This window comes from Maylandia zebra, linkage group LG13 (genome assembly GCF_041146795.1).
Source record: "Maylandia zebra isolate NMK-2024a linkage group LG13, Mzebra_GT3a, whole genome shotgun sequence".
Lineage (NCBI taxonomy): Eukaryota > Metazoa > Chordata > Actinopteri > Cichliformes > Cichlidae > Maylandia > Maylandia zebra.
In genome coordinates this window covers 31178097-31200605 of record NC_135179.1, presented here as the reverse complement: position 1 = coordinate 31200605, position 22509 = coordinate 31178097, and the positions used below count along the sequence as shown (strand labels likewise).

The 22509-nt window shown below is 39.7% G+C and overlaps 3 protein-coding genes and 1 long non-coding RNA gene across 5 annotated transcripts; 1 reads left to right on the top strand and 3 right to left on the bottom strand.

Annotated features, from left to right (window-relative positions):
- Positions 1-206: 206 nt before the first annotated feature.
- LOC101470616 (uncharacterized) lies at positions 207-2416 on the bottom strand. The gene is made up of 4 exons (XM_012920020.3): positions 2267-2416; positions 2054-2180; positions 1280-1448; positions 207-941 (listed from the first exon to the last, which is right to left on the bottom strand). Exons 1-4 carry the CDS (start codon positions 2375-2377, stop codon positions 770-772), a joined length of 579 nt encoding a protein of 192 aa, XP_012775474.3. The 5' UTR covers positions 2378-2416; the 3' UTR covers positions 207-769.
- A 2540-nt stretch (positions 2417-4956) lies between these two features.
- Positions 4957-8885, top strand: LOC111500672 (uncharacterized). Its single transcript, XR_003024751.2, has 3 exons — positions 4957-5173; positions 6299-6433; positions 7718-8885. It is a non-coding gene; the product is annotated as an uncharacterized LOC111500672 (long non-coding RNA).
- Positions 8886-9909: 1024 nt separating this feature from the next.
- On the bottom strand, positions 9910-11030 carry LOC143421716 (uncharacterized). The gene is made up of 3 exons (XM_076891340.1): positions 10776-11030; positions 10564-10690; positions 9910-10097 (listed from the first exon to the last, which is right to left on the bottom strand). The coding sequence occupies exons 1-3, from the start codon at positions 10887-10889 to the stop codon at positions 9925-9927; spliced, it is 414 nt and encodes a 137-aa protein (XP_076747455.1). The 5' UTR covers positions 10890-11030; the 3' UTR covers positions 9910-9924.
- Positions 11031-16606: 5576 nt separating this feature from the next.
- On the bottom strand, positions 16607-20177 carry LOC105940980 (uncharacterized). Of its 2 annotated transcripts, XR_013101277.1 has the most exons (5): positions 19919-20177; positions 19707-19833; positions 19080-19155; positions 18701-18869; positions 16607-18465 (listed from the first exon to the last, which is right to left on the bottom strand). XR_013101277.1 is itself a non-coding variant. In XM_012920021.2 (4 exons), the coding sequence occupies exons 1-4, from the start codon at positions 20030-20032 to the stop codon at positions 18279-18281; spliced, it is 597 nt and encodes a 198-aa protein (XP_012775475.2). In that variant the 5' UTR covers positions 20033-20177; the 3' UTR covers positions 16609-18278. The 2 variants fall into 2 exon arrangements, 1 of the variants encoding a protein (XP_012775475.2); XM_012920021.2 differs by lacking the exon at positions 19080-19155 and having other exon boundaries at positions 16609-18465.
- Positions 20178-22509: the final 2332 nt, after the last annotated feature.

Below are 22509 nucleotides of genomic sequence, written 5' to 3'. Positions count from 1 at the left end.
CCATGTTGCTCACTGGAAAATCTGCTCTAGCCTACTGCGCTGTCTTTCTGTGGATTATGCGTTGTTAGCTATTCTTCTTTGAAGGTAGATGTTAGCAATCTTCAGGTGTAGCTATGTAGATGGCTTTTTAAAAAATATATAATTTATTTTTGTTTTTCAAAATATAAAACAAGGACAAACAAACAGGCTCAGATGCTACAAATGTAGATGGCTTTTTTATTTCAGTTGTAGTTAGCCATGTTTCTGTGACTGTAGCAGTTTCATGTAATTATGCATCCAAACAAACAGAAAGGGTAATGTTTTTGGAATGGGAGGATCTTTTAGTTTCTTAAGGTAGTCAAGTGTTATCATTTGCGAGCAATCTTTATTTACATGCAGATAAACCAGTATGTCAGGACGTAGCCCAGAAACAATAACCCTGGAGGTATGTTCAGCTTTTGCACAAACAAGTCTAAATGCATTTCTGTGTAATTGGAGACCTGCAGGAAAGTTCCTCCAGGGCTGACTCATGTAAGGAACATTCTACCAATGCATGAAATTAAAAACAAGGGCTTTTGCAAACAGTAAAGAAATAGAAAAAGACACAAAACACACACTTAAAAAAGTAAACCCCTTTGGAGATGTGTAGAACAAAAAATCTACGGATGCCCCCCAAAAAATACAGTGCATGATTTTTTACTGCAAGTGAAACAGTAAATGATGTCTATGGAAAAACCCACTTTGATTACATGATGAAAAGATTTTGTTCAGCTCACGATGTCTGCTGTTGTCAGGCAGCGTAGATCCAAATTTCATTGTGGTGAGTAAGAGAGAAAAATGATTCATATCCAGCTCCATTGTAAGTGTCATGATCAAAGGTTTTCCCAGCTGTAATCAAGGCCTCACGAAGCTTCTTTGCATTTTCTTGGCCACTCTGGATGCTTGGAGCGCCACCGAAAACCCTTAGAGCAGACAACAAAGCAGAATTCTAGATATCTTTCAGGTTGGCCAAAGACTAAAGAGATTTAGGCTTTGCCCTCCTTTTAATGCTTTTAAAAACTTGCTATCATTGAAGTTTACTCTGTAAGTAATTTTGCATATTATGTATGTGAAACTTCATAGTTAATTCTCTTTCTGACCCCCAAATTGGAATCTGGTGAAGCTTAGTCCAAAATTAATGTTCCTCCCTTTTCAGTATTTGTTAGGTGGTAACATGTTTACAGATTTACAAAATAACTGCTGAATTAAAGTCTTTCTTGGTTTTCTGGGGAAAAACTAGATAAATGGACTTGTTTCTCACCTGACATACACAGTGGCTTCAGGTTTACTTTCCAGTTGGACCAAGGGATCAGAATTTTCAGGTGTTGTGGTACCAGGAGGAATAAACCAGGACAAGGCAAATTCAGGATCACCTTTACCATCTGTGACCTTGACCAGTGCAGGCCAAGTGTCACTAGAGATCTCAAAACCTGAAAGAGAAAAAGAAAGAAAAACATGCTTGAAGGTGCATTTTACTGAAAATGTGTGGGGCTGCAGAAATTCAGAGCTAAAACATTTCTGAAATAAGTCAGTGATTTATGAAATTTTATAGTCTTTAAATATTTTTTTTAAATTCAATACATTTTTTAATAAGAAAAATGACTCCATGCTATATCAAGTATTTCTTTAATATGGACAATAAAACAGTACAAATGTGTTTAAGTTACAAATTTTAGATTTGAGCTCCCCTTTTTCTTCTTTCTTTCAGTTTTGAATAAAAATCAAACAACTCTTCTTATGAAGAACTAGTTGTACCTGTTTTATATACTTTTATAAAATATATATATAATAAGACCTTGTCTTCCTTTACTTTGCTTACCTCGTACTTACAAGTGGTACCAGGAAATAATCAGTTTTAATTTTTGTAATCCTACGCATCAGTCAATAACTAGTGAATTAACTTGATTTGTATAGCTATGGTCCTCTTATGGCCCATTTGAAACAACTAATCTCTTGGATTACTGTGTTTGAAAAGAAACATCAACATTACAAAACAAACTACATCACACACTTGCACTTTCAGTTCCTCGTATACCTGCTTCAGTTTGCTTCTTGGCATAATCCTTCAGCCGTGAATTTGCAGCGAGGACATCACTGGACTGGGAGCTGTCAATCTTGGTAGTAATCCAGGTGGAAGTGTCATATAAGCGCACCTCAAAGTCCTGCATGCAAAAGAAGCACAAATGTTAAAGAACCATTATAATGAAGATGACACAAATTCTGTATCTGAATTGTTCCAAAAACTTACCGGGTAGGCCTCGAGTACTTTGTAGTGGGGACACTTTCCCACACAAAAGTCCTGTCCTGTGCAGACTGAAACCAGAAAAAGTGCGAAGAGTGCAAACATTACCTGTGCCATGATCACAGACTCCTGATGAACTGAGCTCTGGACTAAGTCCTCCTGTTTAATAAGATAATCACAGTGTAACGTCTAATGTTATGCAGCACACCCACATGAACTATGTGGGTGTGCTGCATAACATTCAACCTGCAAGGCAGGCCAGTTTGTCTTTTTACATGCATTACAGTGCTCCTCTGACTGCCCAGCATGTCATGGTGTGTGTGGGAGTGATTGTCCTTATCTTGGACAACATCCGTCTCACTAACACCACCTTAAGCCAGTCCAGCTCAATCCCCACACCATTACTGGCCATGCGGATCAGTATATTGAATCTGTTGGATCTGCGACCCTCAACCTGCTGCCCCAGCATGCAACATGCAACAGAATAGAGGATGGCACTGGCCACCTGTGACAAGTGGATGAGCACTTGTCCAGAAGTATTGACTTTATGCACATTATGCACATTATTCTCTCTATATATGTATTAGCTATGATTTGCTATTGTCAAAGTAACATTGCTGCACTTACTATCCTGGGTTTGTTTGTGTAAGCATTCTGTTGCCAGCAGACAAACATTCAGCAAGTTAAAGCAAATGCTCAGTTATATGTTGCTTTATATTTTATTATGTTGCAGAATTAAGTAGGGCTGCACGATTAATCGTTAGAAAATCGCGATCTCGATTCATACTTATGTGTGATCTCGTTTTCAAATGACAACCATTAAAAAAAAAAAAAAAAAAAAAAAAAAAGACGATGACGATTGTACCGCATTTTGATCCGGGACGTAATCTGCATGAAAACAAGCGCTCACTCTTCCTGCTCAACAAATGACAAGGGCGGAGCCTTATACCACGTGATGCAGAAGCTGTGCCGTGTGATGCTAAAATTAGCAGGGAAAAAACAACGGCGAGCACGTCAGGGATGACGAGAAAGTAACAGGAGAAAATCCGTCCCGGTCAACCACCCAAACATCAATAACGGGAACCTTATACAGCGCTTCCCTATACCCGTCGAACTCCCGCAGGCACAAAGAAATTACAGAGGCTATTACTTATCACCTGACCAAGGATATGGCTCCCACCAACACTGTGCAAAACGAGGGATTTAGGAAAATGATCAACACCCTAGACAAATGCTACACAGTGCCGTCCCGCAACTATTTTTCTATTGTTGCACTACCTGCTCTATACACACAGTGTCGAGCAACGGTGGAGGCGGAATTTCAAGCAGTACAACATTTTGCGGCAACCACAAAACGTGAGACATTTGTTGTTTTTATGTTTGTTTATTGTTTTTATGTTCAGTCTCAACTGTTACGAAGTTGATGTGCAGTTAATAAGTGCAATAAATATTTATACTGGAAAAGAAAATCGTGAGAGAATCGTGATCTCAATTCTAAGCCAAAAAATCGTGATTCTCATTTTATGCAAAATCGTGCAGCCCTAGAATTAAGTCATTTGTGCATACTTACAGTGTGGGATGTGTGTAGCTCAACAATGGATAATAGTGCAGAAGAGGGTACGGCCATGCAGAGTTTAAAGCATGGAAGTACTGACATTACTTCCAGTTTCATTACGTAAAAAGTGACAAAAACATTAGTGCGGGCTGTCTCTGTGAAGGTTCTCAGTCATCCAGGTCACCGTAGTCTAAGGAGTTTAGAAAGAAAAGCGTCTGGACTTCTTTCAGTTGCTTGAAGACGTTTCACCTCTCATCCGAGAAGCTTCTTCAGTTCTAGGGTCAAATGGTGGAGAGTCCAAGATGTAAGACCCAAGGGGGACAATGGACCCCCTAATAATGATCCTCTACCTAATCACACAAGCCAAGGTGTGAAAATGGGTTTAGGTCACTATCAGCCAGGGTGTCGGATGAGCTCATTGTGAAACCTAGCCCCTATCATGTGATTTCCTGAGGTCAGATGGCCCAGGATGTGAGTGGGCGTTAAGGCGTCTGGGAAGGGATCTCAGAACTGGATTATAGATGGCAGACAGTTGGTGTCGTAAACCGCCGCCTGTGTTCAAAGATGGTCGTTCACACTGGACATAGATGGCTTTTTTCACTCCTCTTTCAAACCTGTCTTCTCTGTCCAAAATGTGAACATTGGCATCCTCGAAAGAGTGACCTTTGTCCTTTAGATGCAGATGGACAGCTGAGTCTTGTCCCGTGGAGGTGGCTCTTCTGTTGTACAGTGTGCGCTGTACACTCTGCGTGGGAAGAAAACTTCTTTCTACAGCGAAAAAACTTCAAATCTGAGTGAATACCTAGCACGCTGCCACGGGAATGTGAAACCGCTGAATCTTTAATTTTATTTATTTTTTTGCAGTTTTATATGCTGAAATATGCAGAAAATAGATTTGAATGTTAGACACATTTCTTCAAATCAAAGACTGTTGCATGTAATTTAATTTTTGCTTAATGCAATGTGCATAAAGTCAAAAGATTAAATCTAATAAAACAATTTTTAAAAAGAGACTTTTTCATTTGATTCAATTTTATATGATGGATTATGCAGAAAAAAAATAGAACTGAATCAGTAAAGTAACGGGATTACATTCTTGGAGAAGTAATTAGTAGTTAGGTACACTGTAAAAAAAATCCGTAAAAATACAGTACAATCTACTGTATAAACGTGAAGGAATTTTCCGTATTAGTCATTTACAGGTATTTTTCTGTATTTCTCAACTACTGCAATGCATTGTGGGAAAAAGAACCTGAAAAGGAGGGAAAAGTAAGCGCAAGAGCAGCCATTAGGCTTCTTTCAGGCTTCATCTGGATTTTGGATTCTGAAGTTGGAGAAACTGCCTTCAAATTTCTGTGGTAAGTATTAAAACTCATGTTTTGTTTTATTAAAATAATGTTTTTCAAAAGATTCCGTGTTTTTATTTAGAAAGAATTGTTAATTTATTTGTTAACTGGTTTCGGCTGTCTCCAGACAAGTCAGGAATATTTTGCTGACTCATTTTTTAAAATAATTGTTATTTAGGTTTAACATGACTTAAGCTTTATTTTAATTAATGTTAAAATAATTTTTACTGTGATACCACCAGTTTTGCCCTTCAGTGGCTGAACCAGTTTTCATAAATATTATAGTTAGCTGTCTGTGTCTCTCTGGGTATTACACAGCTGTGACTGCTAACTAGCTAATTAGCGAAAGTCAGCGATGTGGATAACTGGGAAAGTGAGAACTTCATGGTTCTAGAAATTATTCTAGGACTCTAATAAGTACTGTATCAATACCTGTGTTTTACAGTTGGCTCTACTGTACACTATAAATGGTTTCAGGCAAAGTTACACTAACCCTAGTTTAAGCCTCAGACCTTCCTGGCTGACGCTAGCAAATGCTAATGTTAGCCTCTGATTTGGGCTGCTAAAGTAAAGACTTTTAGCTAGCTGACCAGCATAGATTATTTCGGTGGTTAACAGACTGTAGTGGTAAAATTATTGAAAGTATAGTTTCACCTCAGCACATTTACAATTACAGTATGTCTATTTTGTAGCACATAGAAATGTTTAGTTAATATTTACAGACAGATACATTTTCCTTGTAACTGTGTTTTTACTCCAACATTTGTTGAAAATGTAATTTATGAAATGCTGAGCAGCATTTCTTGTATGTGGAATATTTTTGTCACCCCACTGTGCTAATGTGATTAAATACTAAAAATTATTACTAAATAAATTCAATAATAAATCAATAATAACTATTTCTTGATTGAACTATAATGTAAGCGCAGTGCTGGTGTGCAGGGGCTCTATATGCCTTGTCTATATCAAGCTTTTAGCCAAATATAAGCAGAGATATTTGTATCTTTCTTAAAAATCCAGATCCTTACAGATTATTTGAGAAATGGATCAACAGCTATCACTACTTGAAGCACTTTAAGTCCTGCAGTGGAAAAATATCCCTTATTTCACCTTTGATCACACACTTTGGTTTTCCAGTGCAGAGCAATGGCCAAGAAAAGGAAAGACTTCCCCGAGTGAAAAAAAAGATGAAGATACAAGCTGGTGATGATCCAGAGCAGCTGGTCTCAGGAAATGAAGAAAAACCCTGATCACCTTCTCTACAAACACAAGGTGAGTTTAATGTTGTGGTTGATTTAGTTTTTCAAGGTATGTATGTTACTTTAATTATAAACTGCTTTTGTTGCAACAGAATGGTGTTATGTGTATGCAACTCTACGTGAATTATAATCCTTTGTAGGGCTGCGTGATATGACCAAAGTCTCATATCCCAATATAAGACGTATCTCTCCTGATAACGATATATATCACAAAATAGTGCATTTTCTGTAAATTCTGTGATTCTCGGGCAACTCGACTTATGTGAAATGTTTTCAGTTGGGCGTCGTGTACCTGGAGTCGAGTGTTTTGACCGATGCATGAAACTATACATTTTTAGACATGAGTTTAAATGGCCGCCATTTTCTTTCTGAGTATTTATTAGACGGCGTGCTGCAAGGAAAAGCCTGTTCTAACGTTTGAGTCTAAGGATTATTTTGAGCACCTGACGACTCTTTTTTGCTTTTCATTCGTAAACTCTCTCGAAACTCTTTCATGTGATTCTTGTGTAGGTGGTTAAAGAGGTTTGTCGTGTTCGAGTGGTGGTGGGGACCAGTTTGTGGCATAATTTGCATAGTACAGTTTTCTGGGGCGTGTCAGACTTTTCATAACCAAACCATGTCCATGCTACAGAGGTAGCCCCTCATTTAACAATAAGGTCCTCGATTTCTTTTGACTGGTCCTTCTGGTTCTGCCTCATCCTTGCTGGCCATGCTGGTATTCTCTGTGCCTTCATCTGCGTGGTGACTGTAAGCGCCATTTATAGTTACTTGATGTTTTTATTTGAGGTCATTTGTTTGATGCATATTCTGAAATTTTATGTTTGAGAATAATGTATATCATTTCAGTTTAGTTTGAAAAGTCTCAACAGAAACTTGAGCTTTATTGTGAAAGGTTTATGTGGAAAATAAACAAGCGGACGGCGGAGCCACACGATGGTTTTATCCTCATTGTTGGTAACGAAAGTACGCGTTAAAAACAGTCACTTGTCCGTCCATAGTGTGGTTATTTTAAGTATAAGAGAAGGAGAGAACTTTAAGAAATAATATAGCAACTACAGTGACCATCAAAACCATGAAAAAAATATTGCCGTAAACAGTTTATTTTGCAACACCACAAAACAAAGAATAGTGTATAATATGAAACGATAGACATTTTTATATCGTAATCTGATATATATCGTCATATCGCACAGCCCTAATCCTTTTTTTGTTTATGTTGTTTATGCTCTAGGTAAAAAAAAATTATAAAAATACAAACTTTTTAAAAATGTCTTGTTGTTTCTCTTTTTTTCCTCAGAATAAATTGCGACTAGTCTCAATGGCTGACACGGAGGAGCAACACAGCGACACGTTAACTCCGACTGCTGCAGTTCCTGTATGAACTGAGCAACTCTTAAAATCCAAGGAAAAGCTGAGTGTATTTTACTTAAAGCTCAGATGGACCTTGATGTACTAACATGCAGGCTGCATTCAGGACTTTGTCACACTGTTATATGAAGAGCGGTAACAAGACTTTGTAGTAATTTGTCTTACTATTGTCTTATTTGTTGTGATTTAGGGTCTGTGCGCACAAGCAGAGGTTTTTGTTTGTAACTGTAACCTCGTTTTCAGAGCCTTGTCTAACATTTAATGGTCATGAAATATGTCAGACTTTTTCCTCTACTTAACCAGCTTAGAGAATTTGAACACCGTGGAGAAAAAGGTGTGCATTAAGGATTTTGAACTATGATGTTTAAGTGTTGTCACTGCTGAGGATTCGTGGACACAGATCCTTATTCACTATGCTGCTGTTTACAGTTTAACTTTTCATCAGAACAAGCACTTCTAATTATACTTTGCTCCTCACTGACAAAACAAGTCCCGTAAATACACTTTTATCTTTAAGTTTGGGACAGTAATCTGTCTTAATTTATTATGTGTTGTAGTTATCATATGGGGAAAAGTCCTGTGGTTATCCATCAGTCCTGTTCGAATAAACCCAAAGTTCAGGAACATCTTCTTTAGATCTGTTCAGTTGTATTCATGTGGCACCACTTAAACAGTCAACAAATTTTGACTCAAGTATGTTATATTGTAAGGTAAAGAGCCCAAAGAGTTAATCTCAGACAAATGTTCACACAAATGTGAATTACATTCACTTCATTAATGAAGTGAATGCAATTCAGTAATCAAAGGTGTTTGGCTATAACTGACTACATGTGTATACTGTATCATAAGTGGACAGAGATGGATGTAAACCACACCTTAACCATTTGGCTGAGGCAAAACTACCACAAGGCAGTGATTCTAACTAAAAGGTACTCTGGATATTATTAAATGTGAACATGTCGTTAAATATGACATTTTTTGTTTGTCAGGTGTCCTGTTTGAAGAAAACACTTGGTAGCCACTTGAATGAATGTAAATAAACACATTTACATGAGGGCAACCTGATTTCAAGGAAATAAAAATGCTCAAATTTGAAAGCTTGTGAGTTATTTTGTTCATGTATCAGCTGTTTAGTAGTTTTATGACAAGATGGATGCTGTCATTATATTTAAGTATAGTGTTTGAGTTAAGGAGAATAAAAGAATATTTAACATTAATTGTACCAATGTTGTTGTGTACGAAGCACAAATTAATTTAAGTTTTAATTTATGAATTTTTGAGTACATGGTGTACTAGGTTGTAATTGCATAGAAATGTACGTTTAAGGATATAAAGAACTATATTTAATGAGTTACAGTGAAAAGAAGTGCTTGGAAATAGTAATATAAACAGAAATTTCAATTTTTCTATTAACGGAAAATATCAGTTAATGATACAGAAAATATACTGTGAATAAACGGAATTTTCTGTTTTATAGCTGAAGGAAATGTCCGTAAATAGTACAGAGAGTATACTGTAAATCTACAGAATTTTCCGTTTTATCATTTACAGAAAGGTCCGTCAAACCTCCGTAAAAAAACAGAAAATGTACTGGCAGAAAATTACCAGGACATTTTCTGTTTTTCTACGGAATATTTTTTTTACAGTGTAGTAATTACTTTTTTCAAGTAACTTGACCAACACTGCTGTCCACAACAGACTCATAGAAAATCCTGAGCATTGTCCGACAGATGTTAAAAGAACTCAGCTGCCTCCGAAAATAGAGACGACCGTGGCCCTTTCTGTAGAGTGCAGTGGTGTTTTTAACCCAGTCCAGTTTATTGTCTCTGTGTATTTCAAGGTATTTATAGTCCTCCACGATGTCCGCATTGACCCCTTTGGATTGAAACAGGGGTCACAGGTTTCCTGGTTCTCACTCAACTCAAAATTGAGTCATCTTTCCCTGTGAGATTTAGACTTGTGTGTTAGCTGCTCTCTTTTAATTCTCTTTTCTGTCATAATGACTGATTTTGTTCATTTAGAACTTCACAATTTTGCACAAATTTGCAGTTATATTCTACAATACAACTGCAAAATGAAAAACTTTGGATCTACTGAAGAAATCAAAGTGATTTAAAAGATAAATGGACACACCGCTCACCTTACATAGATAGTGGCTTCAGGTTTAGTTTCTAGTTTGACTAATGGATCATATATTTCTCCCTTTTTGCCACCAGAAGGAACAAACCACGACACCGACATTTTAGGATCACCTTCACCTTCAGTAACAGTGACCAGTACAGGCCAGCAATCATCAGGAATCTCAAAACCTGAAAGAAACAAACATTGTACAGAACTTAGAGTGGTAAATGGACTGGTTCTTATATAGTGCTTCTCTACACTATCTGAACACTCAAAACACTTTACACAACTAGGCCTCATTCGTCTAGCACTTTTTCTATCTAACTTTCACACACATTCATACACTGATGCACCTGGAGAGCATGCAGACTGTAGCAGATGGGGATCAAACCACCAACCTTCCAATTAGTAGGCGACCTGCTCAACTTGAATATTAAACCAGGTAACACAAGACTAAAGGAATACAAGGTATCAGATTCTAGTTGTTGTTATGTTGATTTTAATCTTACATTTCTCAACTAATTTAGAAGTTCTGCACACCATCTTAGATCTTAGATCAACATATTACTTATTTATACAGTTCCATGTTTAGTTTAGCTACTGCCATCACAAACTAAATTACATACTCGAGTGATATTTCAGTGCCTCATGTACCTGCTTCAGCCTGTCTCTTGACGTAGGTCTTCAGGCGTGAATTTGCAGCTAAATAATCCCTGATCCTGGTGCTGTCGAGCTTTGTGGTAATCCAGTCGGTAGCACCATATAAGCGCACCTCAAAGTCCTGCACACAACAGAAGCAAAAACTATACTTAGCGACTAGAAATAAGAACGCAACAATAGTATATGTGAACTGTTCCAAAGCCTACCTGGTGCGTCTCAACCACTTTGTACTGAGGACATTTTTCCTTTGGGCAAAAGTCCTGTCCGGTGCAGAGTGACACCAGGAACACAGCTAAGAGTGCAAAAACCACCTGTGCCATCTTCACTGAGTCTTCTGAGGAAGTGCAAATGCAGCTCCACAAACAATACTGCAACTTAAAAGTACATCAAAGCGATGCCCTATTGCACCAGATTATATCAGACACGCCGACATAGCTGTGCTGCAAGGCAGATCAGGCAGTTTATCTTGTCTGTGGAAAAAGAAACACAAAACAGACAAGCTGTCTCTGAAAATGTTTTGTGACAAAACAAATTCAAGGCCAAGAGACATACAGAAGTGTGTGATATTTTTGTCTTCTTTCATTTTATCAGCTTCCATTGAACATAAGAAACCCTTTTCCCATTTGTTTGGAATGTGATGGGTAACACTTTCAAACTTTTAAGTAGTTTGTGTACTTTTAAATAATCTTTTCTTATTATGAATAGGTTGTTGTGTGCTCTGCAGACTTAGATAAATTTTACTGTACATGTCTATAGTGCAAACATGCCTTTGAGTGGACAGGCAGTCACATTTGATAATTTATTTATTTTTATTTTCCCACAGTAAAGCTTTTCTTTATAGCCATGCTAGCAGCACAGCTAGTGAGACTTATTTTAGTTTTTCCATCTAGGACCTTAAAGATCCTTGAACTTAAGACTTAGAGCTCATCCCTGACATATTTTGCTCCTGATGCGATCCTTACACCTGATTGTCCCTCCACTGATCATAAGTTAATTTTCAAACTGTCAACTAAAACTGGAGATTCACATTTCACCATCACAGATATGTAATGCTGGCCTGTCTCAGCTGACTCATATTTGAAATGTTGCTTTTAGATACTTATCATTACTGTAACCTGAGCAGAAAATTTAAGCTTCACAGAAACTTACTGAGTTTAAAATTCCTGTGTCCTTGCAGTTTCAGAAAGTGGTTAAACAGGCTTGTGCACAAATTAAACCGTGTTTGCATATGTCATGTGTGTGTGTGTGACACACACAGTCTTATGAAAGATGTCTTATGAAACATTGGGACATTGTGTAAGAGAGAGGAGAAGTGCAAATTGCATTAATAAATAAATATGTACATTATAAATCACCTATCATAGAATTAAGAGTTGTTATACAGCTTAATAGAGTATGGTAGGAATGATTTTCTGAAACTTTCTTTATGGCTGTGAGGTTCAATTAGTCTGAGGGAGAAGGAGTGTGGAGTGGAGTGGATGTGATTGGTTGGTTCATGATGGACAGCAGTTTGTCCATTAACTGCCTGCCTCTCGCTGACTCAAACACCTTGGTTCACACATCTGAGATTCTTTAAATAAAGCATAGTTTTAAGTTTTGTCAGATTTATCTTGTTTTATACATTTTTATTAAAATAAAATTCAAAAAACTGAGTTGGCATGCAATTGCATGCTGCATATGCTGCTGTTTAATCAGAATCAGAATACTTTTATTAATCCCTAAGGAAATTATGTGGGTTACAGTTGCTCGGATAACAAACTAAACTAATTAAATGATACAATATGTTACAGATTTACAAGTTTAAAAATAGCACTAATAAATACAAGGATTAACAGAGGTGATTATAAATAAATATCAAGAATATCGACAGGAATATTACAGAAAAGTAGAAAGGAGCGTGTGCAAAAGGGTGTAACTATTGTAGTGTTTACAGTGTATTAGATGGAGGAATTGTACAGGGAGATGGCCACAGGCAGGAATGATTTCCTGTGTTGTTCAGTGGTGCTTTATGGTAATCTCAGTCTCTGAACGTGCTTGGACCAGACGAGGCTGAAGGCTCTGAAGCTGGACCAGACGGGGCTGAAGGCGGCGGCGGCGTGGGAGCCGGAGGCGCTGCAGGCTGGAAGGGAGCCTGCAGACGAAGGCCGGAGCGGTCCCTCGGACCCTCCAGCGGAGACACGAGACGAAGGCCGGAGCGGTCCCTCGGACCCTCCAGCAGAAGCCATCACTAAGCCAGCAGTCATGGATGCCACTAGCTGACACAAAGGCGACTGGCAATGCACTGAGCACTGGCTCTGCCCAGGCAACGCTGACATGGTGCAGTTCTCATGTGGCTGCTTAAACTTCAGGGGTCCAGAATCAGCTGGGGACTGAGACCTAGCCTCTGGGGAAGCCCTGGAGCGGCAAACTTTGCCAATGGCGGCTAAACCATGAAAAGCACCTTGAGTAGAAACAAGTCTTTCTCCCTGCATGGAGTGAATGAGTGAAACTGGTGACACAGGCGCCTGAACTACGGGCGACACTGGAGGCGCTGGAGACAGAACTGAAAGTGGCACTGGAGACACTGGTGACAGAGCAGAGAGTGGCTGCGGGGCAGCTAACTGAGCTGAGAGTGGCTGCTGAGCAGGTGATACGCTGTTCACATAATCATCTGCAGCACAGAACACAGCCCCTGAATGAACAGTCACACAGTCAGAAAACGGAAAAGAGTCCTCACTCACCACAGCCGGCGAATTAGAAGCCCGAACGTCCGGCTGTGGGGTGGCACGCCGGCGGCGTGATCGGCGCTTCCTCCCCGCAGACGGCTCCGACGGGCCGGGCAAGATCACATTCGGCGAGTCAGGCAGCGAGGAAGGAGTGGCTGAGAGAAGGTGAGGTGTGTGCCGGAGAAAAGCCTGCATGGTCGGAGGAAGCGATTTCAAAAGCCATGGCAGGCCGGAAAAGAGCCGTTGTAGCCGGTTTTCAACGGTTCGAAGCTTTGTTACGTTCCCCTGGGGGGGGTCTAGGCGATGAGGGGGAAGTAAGAAAAGTGACCGGGTCAGAAAAAGGAGTCAGGGAGGCAAAACAGTTAAATAAAACAGTTTTATTGAAGTTATTCAACTAAAAGAGACGGACAAGCCGTTATCACCATAAAAGAAACACAAAACTCAGGCGTTGGTCAAACAAAGCAAAAAGTCAAAAGGAAAGCGCAGCTCACTAGCTGGAAACCACACTACACAGCTCACTAGCTGGAAACCACCGCAAACACTCAGCTCACTAGCTGTACCCACACAAAATGGCACTCTGGCCCAGAGCTCACCCTGCTTTGGGCTTAAATACCCTTAATTGCTGATGGGAGTCAGCTGTACAGGAGGGAAAGGTGGCATCTCAGGCAGGGGAGGTAGTGGGACACGCCCACACAGGCACCCTCAGGAGAGAGAGAGAGGCTAGGGCCGTAGCAGCTTGTACAGAGGATTCTCCAGCCACAGCCGAGGAGGATCTCCACATTGTAGCTGATATCATCCTGGAGCTCCTCGGACGGATTGAGTGCCGCAGGGTCCATGCTGGCTGGTTCGTACTGTCACATCCGCGATGGCAGACGTGTGGAATTGGAGATAGGACCCAAAATGCGGCAGCTCTGGTGCAGATGAGTATTTATTTAACAAAAGAAAATACAAACAGCAATGGCGTGGGTGAAGGTGAAACAGGAAAACCTAAAGTGGGTAAAACTAACAAAACAAACCAGAAACGAAGATGCAGGGAGGTCCGGGGAATTGCATGCGGAGAGACGCAGGGAGACCGAGGGGAAACACAGACGAACCAGCAACGACTAAGACAGAAGACCAGACTTAAAAACACTCAGAGAACACAGGGAGATCACACACAGGTGGGGGACACAGCTGTGAGTGATTAACGTGACGAGACTAGGGAGGCAAACTGAAAATACTCACATAAGACGCAGACCTTCAAAATAAAACAGGAAACACATACACGCAATGACACAACACACAAACTTCACACAGACTGGGGAACACATAGGAACATGAAAACAAAACCCAGAATAATAATAACTACTAAAACATAAACACGGAGTCACAAACTCTGGATCATGACAGTGCTCCTGTGACTAGCCAGCATGTCATGGAGTAGGTGGGAGTTATTATCCAGCATTTTCTTTATCTTGGACAACATCCGCCTCACTGACACCACCCCAACGGAGTCCAGCTCCATCCCCACAACATTAATGGCCTTGCGGATCAGTTTATTTAGTCTGTTGGCATCTGCAACATGCAGATGTTGCAGCATCTGCTTTGCTGCCATCTCCTGTGACCCGGCATGTTTCTAAGGTACGTTTTTGATTTTGTTTTATTTTTGGGTTTTTTTATGTTGTTCTTGTGGTTTTTGGCCTCAGGTGAGGTGAAGGTTCTCAGTCATCCAGGTCATCGTAGTCTAAGGAGTTTAGAAAGAAAAGCGTCTGGACTTCTTTCAGTTGCTTGAAGACGTTTCACCTCTCATCCGAGAAGCTTCTTCAGTTCTAGGGTCAAATGGTGGAGAGTCCAAGATGTAAGCCCTGTGGGAGTGTCCCCCCAAGGGGGACAATGGACCCCCTAATGATCCTCTACCTAATCATACAAGCCAAGGTGTGAAAATGGGTGTAGGTCACTATCAGCTAAGGTGTCGGATGAGCTCATTGTGTAACCTAGCCCCTATCATGTGATTTCCTGAGGTCAGATGGCCCAGGATGTGAGTGGGCATTAAGGTGTCTGGGAAGGGATCTCAGAACTGGATTATAGATGGCAGACAGTTGGTGTCGTAAACCGCCGCCTGTGTTCAAAGATGGTCGTTCACACTTGTGATGGACCGAGTTGAAAAACAGGAGGAGCCCAGGAATTATTAGAAAAATATAGTTTCCATTTATTTAACCCCCAAAAATTAGATTTACAAGACTAATAAATGTTGAGCTCATAAAAGAGGTCAAAGAAACAAAACTGAACTCAGGCAAAGACTGCAACCTTAACAAACCAAATGACTGCCCAAACATACATAATTGACCTAAACATGAAATGACATACAAGGGTATATATAATGGCTGATCAGACCATTGTGACACATGAGGGGTAACAAACAAAACACAATCATAAATCACAAACGATGCAGTACAATCTAGTTTGTTAATAAACTAAACACTAAAGAAGAAAATCAAAAAACCCCATTAAACCCTAAACTCAAATATTTAATTAAATACAAATACTTTATTTTTAAAGTAAAGAAAACACACATTCCCCCCTTCAGCAGGAAGTGGTGGTGTGGTCCAATTATCTTCCTCCATATTTAATGGTTTCAAACCCTGGCTACCATCTTTTGTCCAGCAACTCCCAGGGATGATGGCAGGTAAGAAATAAGAAGACAAAAGTTAGTCAGAAAGCAAAGAAATTAAGTAGTATGAATACATAAGTAAACTAAATGTGCGCGCTTACAAATAGAACAAATGTATCCAAACCAATCAATGAAGTTATTGGCAACTAAAATGTATTACTATGTTCAAAATGAAGAATGAAAATACAAAAGTTACCGACTTTAGAGTGTGGCCATGGGTTTGGCCATCACAACACTGTACATAGATGGCTTTTTTCACTCCTCTTTCAAACCTGTCTTCTCTGTCCAAAATGTGAACATTGGCATCCTCGAAAGAGTGACCTTTGTCCTTTAGATGCAGATGGACAGCTGAGTCTTGTCCCGTGGAGGTGGCTCTTCTGTTGTACAGTGTGCGCTGTACACTCTGCGTGGGAAGAAAACTTCTTTCTACAGCGAAAAAACTTCAAATCTGAGTGAATACCTAGCACGCTGCCACGGGAATGTGAAACCGCTGAATCTTAAATTTTATTTATTTTTTGCAGTTTTATATGCTGAAATATGCAGAAAATAGATTTAAATGTTAAACGCAAGTCAAAGACTGTTGCATGTAATTTAATTTTTGCTTAATGCAATGTGCATAAAGTCAAAAGATTAAAACTAATAAAACAATTTTTAAAAAGAGACTTTTTCATTTGATTCAATTTTATATGATGGATTATGCAGAAAAAAAAATAGAACTGAATCAGTAAAGTAACGGGATTACATTCTTGGAGAAGTAATTAGTAGTTAGGTAGTAATTACTTTTTTCAAGTAACTTGACCAACACTGCTGTCCACAACAGACTCATAGAAAATCCTGAGCATTGTCCGACAGATGTTAAAAGAACTCAGCTGCCTCAGAAAATAGAGACGACCGTGGCCCTTTCTGTAGAGTGCAGTGGTGTTTTTAACCCAGTCCAGTTTATTGTCTCTGTGTATTTCAAGGTATTTATAGTCCTCCACAATGTCCGCATTGACCCCTTTGGATTGAAACAGGGGTCACAGGTTTCCTGGTTCTCACTCAACTCAAAAGTCCACAAATACTTTTTTGGTTTTTGTAATGTTGAGCCTCATCACTCGTCGTATCCAACCATAGTTATCAGAAAACTTCTGAAGATGGTAGGTCTTTGTGCAGTGGCTGAAGTCTGTGGTGTAGAGGGTGAAAGGAAAAGGGGACAGGATGGTCCCTTGTGGTTCCCCTGTGTTGCTGATCACCTTATACACACTCGGTGTTGGAGATGCACAGACTGTGGTCTTCTTGTCAGCTAATCACCAATCCAGGATACAAGAGAGGCATCCACCTGCATCGCTGTCAGCTTATCACCGAGGAGGATCGGCCTGATGGTATTAAATGTCAAAAAGCCTGATCTTCACAGTGCTCGCTGGCTGGTCCAGATGGGTGATTGAACAGATGGCGTCCCAAGCTCCAAGGGGGCCTGGTAAGCAAAATGAAGGGGAACCTAATGTGGTCTGAACATAGGTTGGAGCTGGTCAACAATGAGTTTTTCCAGTGTCTTCATGACATGGGAAGCCTGTGCTAAAGGTCTGTAATCCTGGGGGCCACTGGGACGTGGTGTCTTTGGTACAGGAACAAAGAATGACCCTCTGCAGACTCAGACTCATCAGTTTATAAAAGTCTTCACAAAGCTGGGGGGAGCAGGCCTTGAGGGCATGGGAATTCACCCGTTCTGGTCCAGCAGACTTCTGAGTGGAATCTTCTAGCTTGTCTCTGAACTTGCTCATGAAAGTGATAGGTGGGGTATAGGTGAGGTATAGGTGGGGAAGGGACTTTTATAGGAGGTGTAGTTATAGAAAATTTCACAATAACAGAATGCAAAATGCTCACAAAATGCTGTTTTATTGCAGAATATAAATTACCCAGTAAGAAATAACAGGAATTTAGAAAAACGACAAAACAATTTTATATCTCTTAGGGACAATGCACTTTTCAAATTTTAAGAATAAGATGGTTAAAAATAAACTCTTCAATATATATGATAACTCCAGAAATAGACATAAAATGTCATGTTAGACTCTAAAAGTTATCAAGGTGTTCTAAACAATCAACCAGCAAACAATGTTTTGTGAGCCAAGTCCTCCTGGGATTAAGGGGTGATCTGAAATCATTACTTTCTATTCACAGATGAAAGAGAATAAAGAAAAAGTAGAACAAACTGTTACTATGTTTTCAGTTCCAGGAACTAAACTAAACCACAACATTCCAGAAATCAGTTTGCTTAGTTCTGTTGAGGTTCTCTCTTCCCTGTTCCTTTGTGCACACATCATATCTGTGCAGCAACCAATGCAAAAGGTCTGCAACCTGACAAGAGCATTTACTTAGTTCTGTTGTTGTGAGGCAGCACTGATCCAGATTTCATTGTGGTGAGTAAAAGAAAAATAGGATTCATAGGTAGCTGCAGCATGAGTGCTGGGATCAAAGGTTTTCCCAGTCTTAGCCAAGGCCTCACGAAGAGTCTTTGTGTTTTCCTGGCCAGTCTCAGTGCTTGGAGCACCACCGAAAACCCTTAAAACAAAGAAAAGCAAAATTGAGTCATCTTTCCCTGTGAGATTTAGACTTGTGTGTTAGCTGCTCTCTTTTAATTCTCTTTTCTGTCATAATGACTGATTTTGTTCATTTAGAACTTCACAATTTTGCACAAACTTGCAGTTTTATTCTACAATACAACTGCAAAATGAAAAACTTTGGATCTACTGAAGAAATCAAAGTGATTTAAAAGATAAATGGACACACCGCTCACCTTACATAGATAGTGGCTTCAGGTTTAGTTTCTAGTTTGACTAATGGATCATATATTTCTCCCTTTTTGCCACCAGAAGGAACAAACCACGACACCGACATTTTAGGATCACCTTCACCTTCAGTAACAGTGACCAGTACAGGCCAGCAATCATCAGGAATCTCAAAACCTGAAAGAAACAAACACTGTACAGAACTCAAAGTGGTAAATGGACTGGTTCTTATATAATGCTTGTCTACTCTATCTGAGCACTCAAAACACTTTACACAACTAGGCCTCATTCGTCCAGCACTTTTTCTATCTAACTTTCACACACATTCATACACTGATGCACCTGGAGAGCATGCAGACTGTAGCAGATGGGGATCAAACCACCAACCTTCCAATTAGTAGGCGACCTGCTCTACCACCAGAGCTAAAGCCACCCCAATAAGTGGGAAGCCTAAGGACTAAATCTGTTTTTTAAGACAAAAAGAAAAAAAAACTTGAAGAGTCAAATTTCAATTTGTGATATATTTCTTAAGATATGATGTGAAATCTTAATTTTTTGCCAAAGAACCCCATAGAACATAATAAAAAATAGAAAATGAACTGTTCCTTACCTGTAACAGTTTAATATGATGCAAGTTATTGTGGGAACTCTTTAAAGAGGATTTTGTTTGTCAAGTACTGGTTAGGGACCAGGGTTTATTTCAGTTAATAAATGATTGCATTTATCAAATATCCTACTCTCTTAAAATATTTCCCTCCACAACAGCTCAGGTTCTAATATGGCAACTTGAATATTAAACCAGGTAACACAAGACTAAAGAAATACAAGGTATCAGATTCTAGTTGTTGTTATGTTGATTTTAATCTTACATTTCTCAACTAATTTAGAAGTTCTGCACACCATCTTAGATCTTAGATCAACATATTACTTATTTATACAGTTCCATGTTTAGTTTAGCTACTGCCATCACAAACTAAATTACATACTCGAGTGATATTTCAGTGCCTCATGTACCTGCTTCAGCCTGTCTCTTGACGTAGGTCTTCAGGCGTGAATTTGCAGCTAAATAATCCCTCATCCTGGTGCTGTCGAGCTTTGTGGTAATCCAGTCGGTAGCACCATATAAGCGCACCTCAAAGTCCTGCACACAACAGAAGCAAAAACTATACTTAGCGACTAGAAATAAGAACACAACAATAGTATATGTGAACTGTTCCAAAGCCTACCTGGTGCGTCTCAACCACTTTGTACTGAGGACATTTTTCCTTTGGGCAAAAGTCCTGTCCGGTGCAGAGTGACACCAGGAACACAGCTAAGAGTGCAAAAACCACCTGTGCCATCTTCACTGAGTCTTCTGAGGAAGTGCAAATGCAGCTCCACAAACAATACTGCAACTTAAAAGTACATCAAAGCGATGCCCTATTGCACCAGATTATATCAGACACGCTGACATAGCTGTGCTGCAAGGCAGATCAGGCAGTTTATCTTGTCTGTGGAAAAAGAAACAAAACAGACAAGCTGTCTCTGAAAATGTTTTGTGACAAAACAAATTCAAGGCCAAGAGACATACAGAAGTGTGTGATATTTTTGTCTTCTTTCATTTTATCAGCTTCCATTGAACATAAGAAACCCTTTTCCCATTTGTTTGGAATGTGATGGGTAACACTTTCAAACTTTTAAGTAGTTTGTGTACTTTTAAATATTCTTTTCTCATTATGAATAGGTTGTTGTGTGCTCTGCAGACTTAGATAAATTTTACTGTACATGTCTATAGTGCAAACATGCCTTTGAGTGGACAGGCAGTCACATTTGATAATTTATTTTCTTTTCCCACAGTAAAGCTTTTCTTTATAGCCATGCTAGCAGCACAGCTAGTGAGACTTATTTTAGTTTTTCCGTCCCTTACATATTTTGCTCCTGATGCGATCCTTACACCTGATTGTCCCTCCACTGATCATAAGTTACTTTTCAAACTGTCAACTAAAACTGGAGATTCACATTTCACCATCACAGATATGTAATGCTGGCCTGTCTCAGCTGACTCATATTTGAAATGTTGCTTTTAGATACTTATCATTACTGTAACCTGAGCAGGAAATTTAATGCTTCACAGAAACTTACTGAGTTTAAAATTCCTGTGTCCTTGCAGTTTCAGAAAGTGGTTAAACAGGCTTGTGCACAAATTAAACCGTGTTTGCATATGTCATGTGTGTGTGTGTGTGTGTGTGTGTGTGTGTGTGTGTGTGTGTGAGACACACAGTCTTATGAAAGATGTCTTATGAAACATTGGGACATTGTGTAAGAGAGAAGAGAAGTGCAAATTGCATTAATAAATAAATATGTACATTATAAATTACCTATCATAGAATTAAGAGTTGTTATACAGCTTAATACCCATATGGAAAAGAAATAGTAAAAACTTATATGATTTACTCATGAAAGTGGCCACTTTCTCATTACTTTCATATATTTTTTAGTATGTATACAAAACATACAAGTTTCATTATACAATTTTTCAAGGGATCTTATATGTGTTTTCACTCTTGTATGCTTTTCATACAAGTTTCATACAAGACAGATAAAAACTTTATAAGATTTATATATATCTCTTTTCCATATGGGTAGAGTATGGTAGGAACAATTTTCTGAAACTTTCTTTATGGCTGTGAGGTTCAATTAGTCTGAGGGAGAAGGAGTGTGGAGTGGAGTGGATGTGATGGGTTGGTTCATGATGGACAGCAGTTTGTTCATTAACCGCCTGCCTCTCACTGACTCAAACACCTTGCTTCACACATCTGAGCTTCCTTAAAAAAAAGCATAGTTTTAAGTTTTGTCAGATTTATCTTGTTTTTATTAAAATAAAATTCAAAAAACTGAGTTGGCATGCTATTGCATGCTGCATATGCTGCTATTTAATCAGAATCAGAATACTTTTATTAATCCCTAAGGAAATTGTGTGGGTTACAGTTGCTCGGATAACAGACTAAACAAATTAAATGATACAATATGTTACAGATTTACAAGTTTAAAAATAGCACTAATAAATACAAGGATTAACAGAGGTGATTATAAATAAATATCAAGAATATCGACAGGAATATTACAGAAAAGTAGAAAGGAGCGTGTGCAAAAGGGTGTAACTATTGTAGTGTTTACAGTGTATTAGATGGAGGAGTTGTGCAGGGAGATGGCCACAGGCAGGAATGATTTCCTGTGTTGTTCAGTGGTGCTATTTGGTAATCTCAGTCTCTGAACGTGCTTGGACCAGACGAGGCTGAAGGCTCTGAAGCTGGACCAGACGGGGGCGCTGCAGGCGGCGGCGTGGGAGCCGGAGGCGCTGCAGGCTGGAAGGATCCCTCGGACCCTCCAGCGGAGACACGAGACGAAGGCCGGAGCGGTCCATCGGACCCTCCAGCAGAAGGCATCACTAAGCCAGCAGTCATGGATGCCACTAGCTGACACAAAGGCGACTGGCAATGCACTGAGCACTGGCTCTGCCCAGGCAACGCTGACATGGTGCAGTTCTCAGGTGGCTGCTTAAACTTCAGGGGTCCAGAATCAGCTAGGGACCTTGAGTAGAAACAAGTCTTTCTCCCTGCATGGAGTGAAACTGGTGAAACTGGAGCCTGAACTACGAGTAACAGTGACACAGGGGCCTGGACTACAGGCGACACTGGAGGCGCTGGAGCCTGAACTACATGTGACACTGGGGGGCGCTGGAGCCTGAACTACATGTGACACTGGGGGCGCTGGAGACTGAACTGAAAGTGGCACTGGAGACACTGGTGACAGAGCAGAGAGTGGCTGCGGGGCAGCT

Bases quoted from the DNA above. Each gene is read 5' to 3' on its own strand.
- LOC101470616 (XM_012920020.3), bottom strand. From the start codon at position 2,377: ATGGCACAGGTAATGTTTGCACTCTTCGCACTTTTTCTGGTTTCAGTC. The intron at 2,181-2,266 runs GTAAGTTTTTGG...TTTTGCATGCAG, and splicing joins AAGTACTCGAGGCCTACCCG to GACTTTGAGGTGCGCTTATA. The intron at 942-1,279 runs GTGAGAAACAAG...GTCTGCTCTAAG, and splicing joins GAAGCCACTGTGTATGTCAG to GGTTTTCGGTGGCGCTCCAA.
- LOC143421716 (XM_076891340.1), bottom strand. From the start codon at position 10,889: ATGGCACAGGTGGTTTTTGCACTCTTAGCTGTGTTCCTGGTGTCACTC. The intron at 10,691-10,775 runs GTAGGCTTTGGA...TGTTGTGTGCAG, and splicing joins AAGTGGTTGAGACGCACCAG to GACTTTGAGGTGCGCTTATA. The intron at 10,098-10,563 runs GTACATGAGGCA...TGTTTCTTTCAG, and splicing joins CAAGAGACAGGCTGAAGCAG to GTTTTGAGATTCCTGATGAT.
- LOC105940980 (XM_012920021.2), bottom strand. From the start codon at position 20,032: ATGGCACAGGTGGTTTTTGCACTCTTAGCTGTGTTCCTGGTGTCACTC. The intron at 19,834-19,918 runs GTAGGCTTTGGA...TGTTGTGTGCAG, and splicing joins AAGTGGTTGAGACGCACCAG to GACTTTGAGGTGCGCTTATA. The intron at 18,870-19,706 runs GTACATGAGGCA...TGTTTCTTTCAG, and splicing joins CAAGAGACAGGCTGAAGCAG to GTTTTGAGATTCCTGATGAT.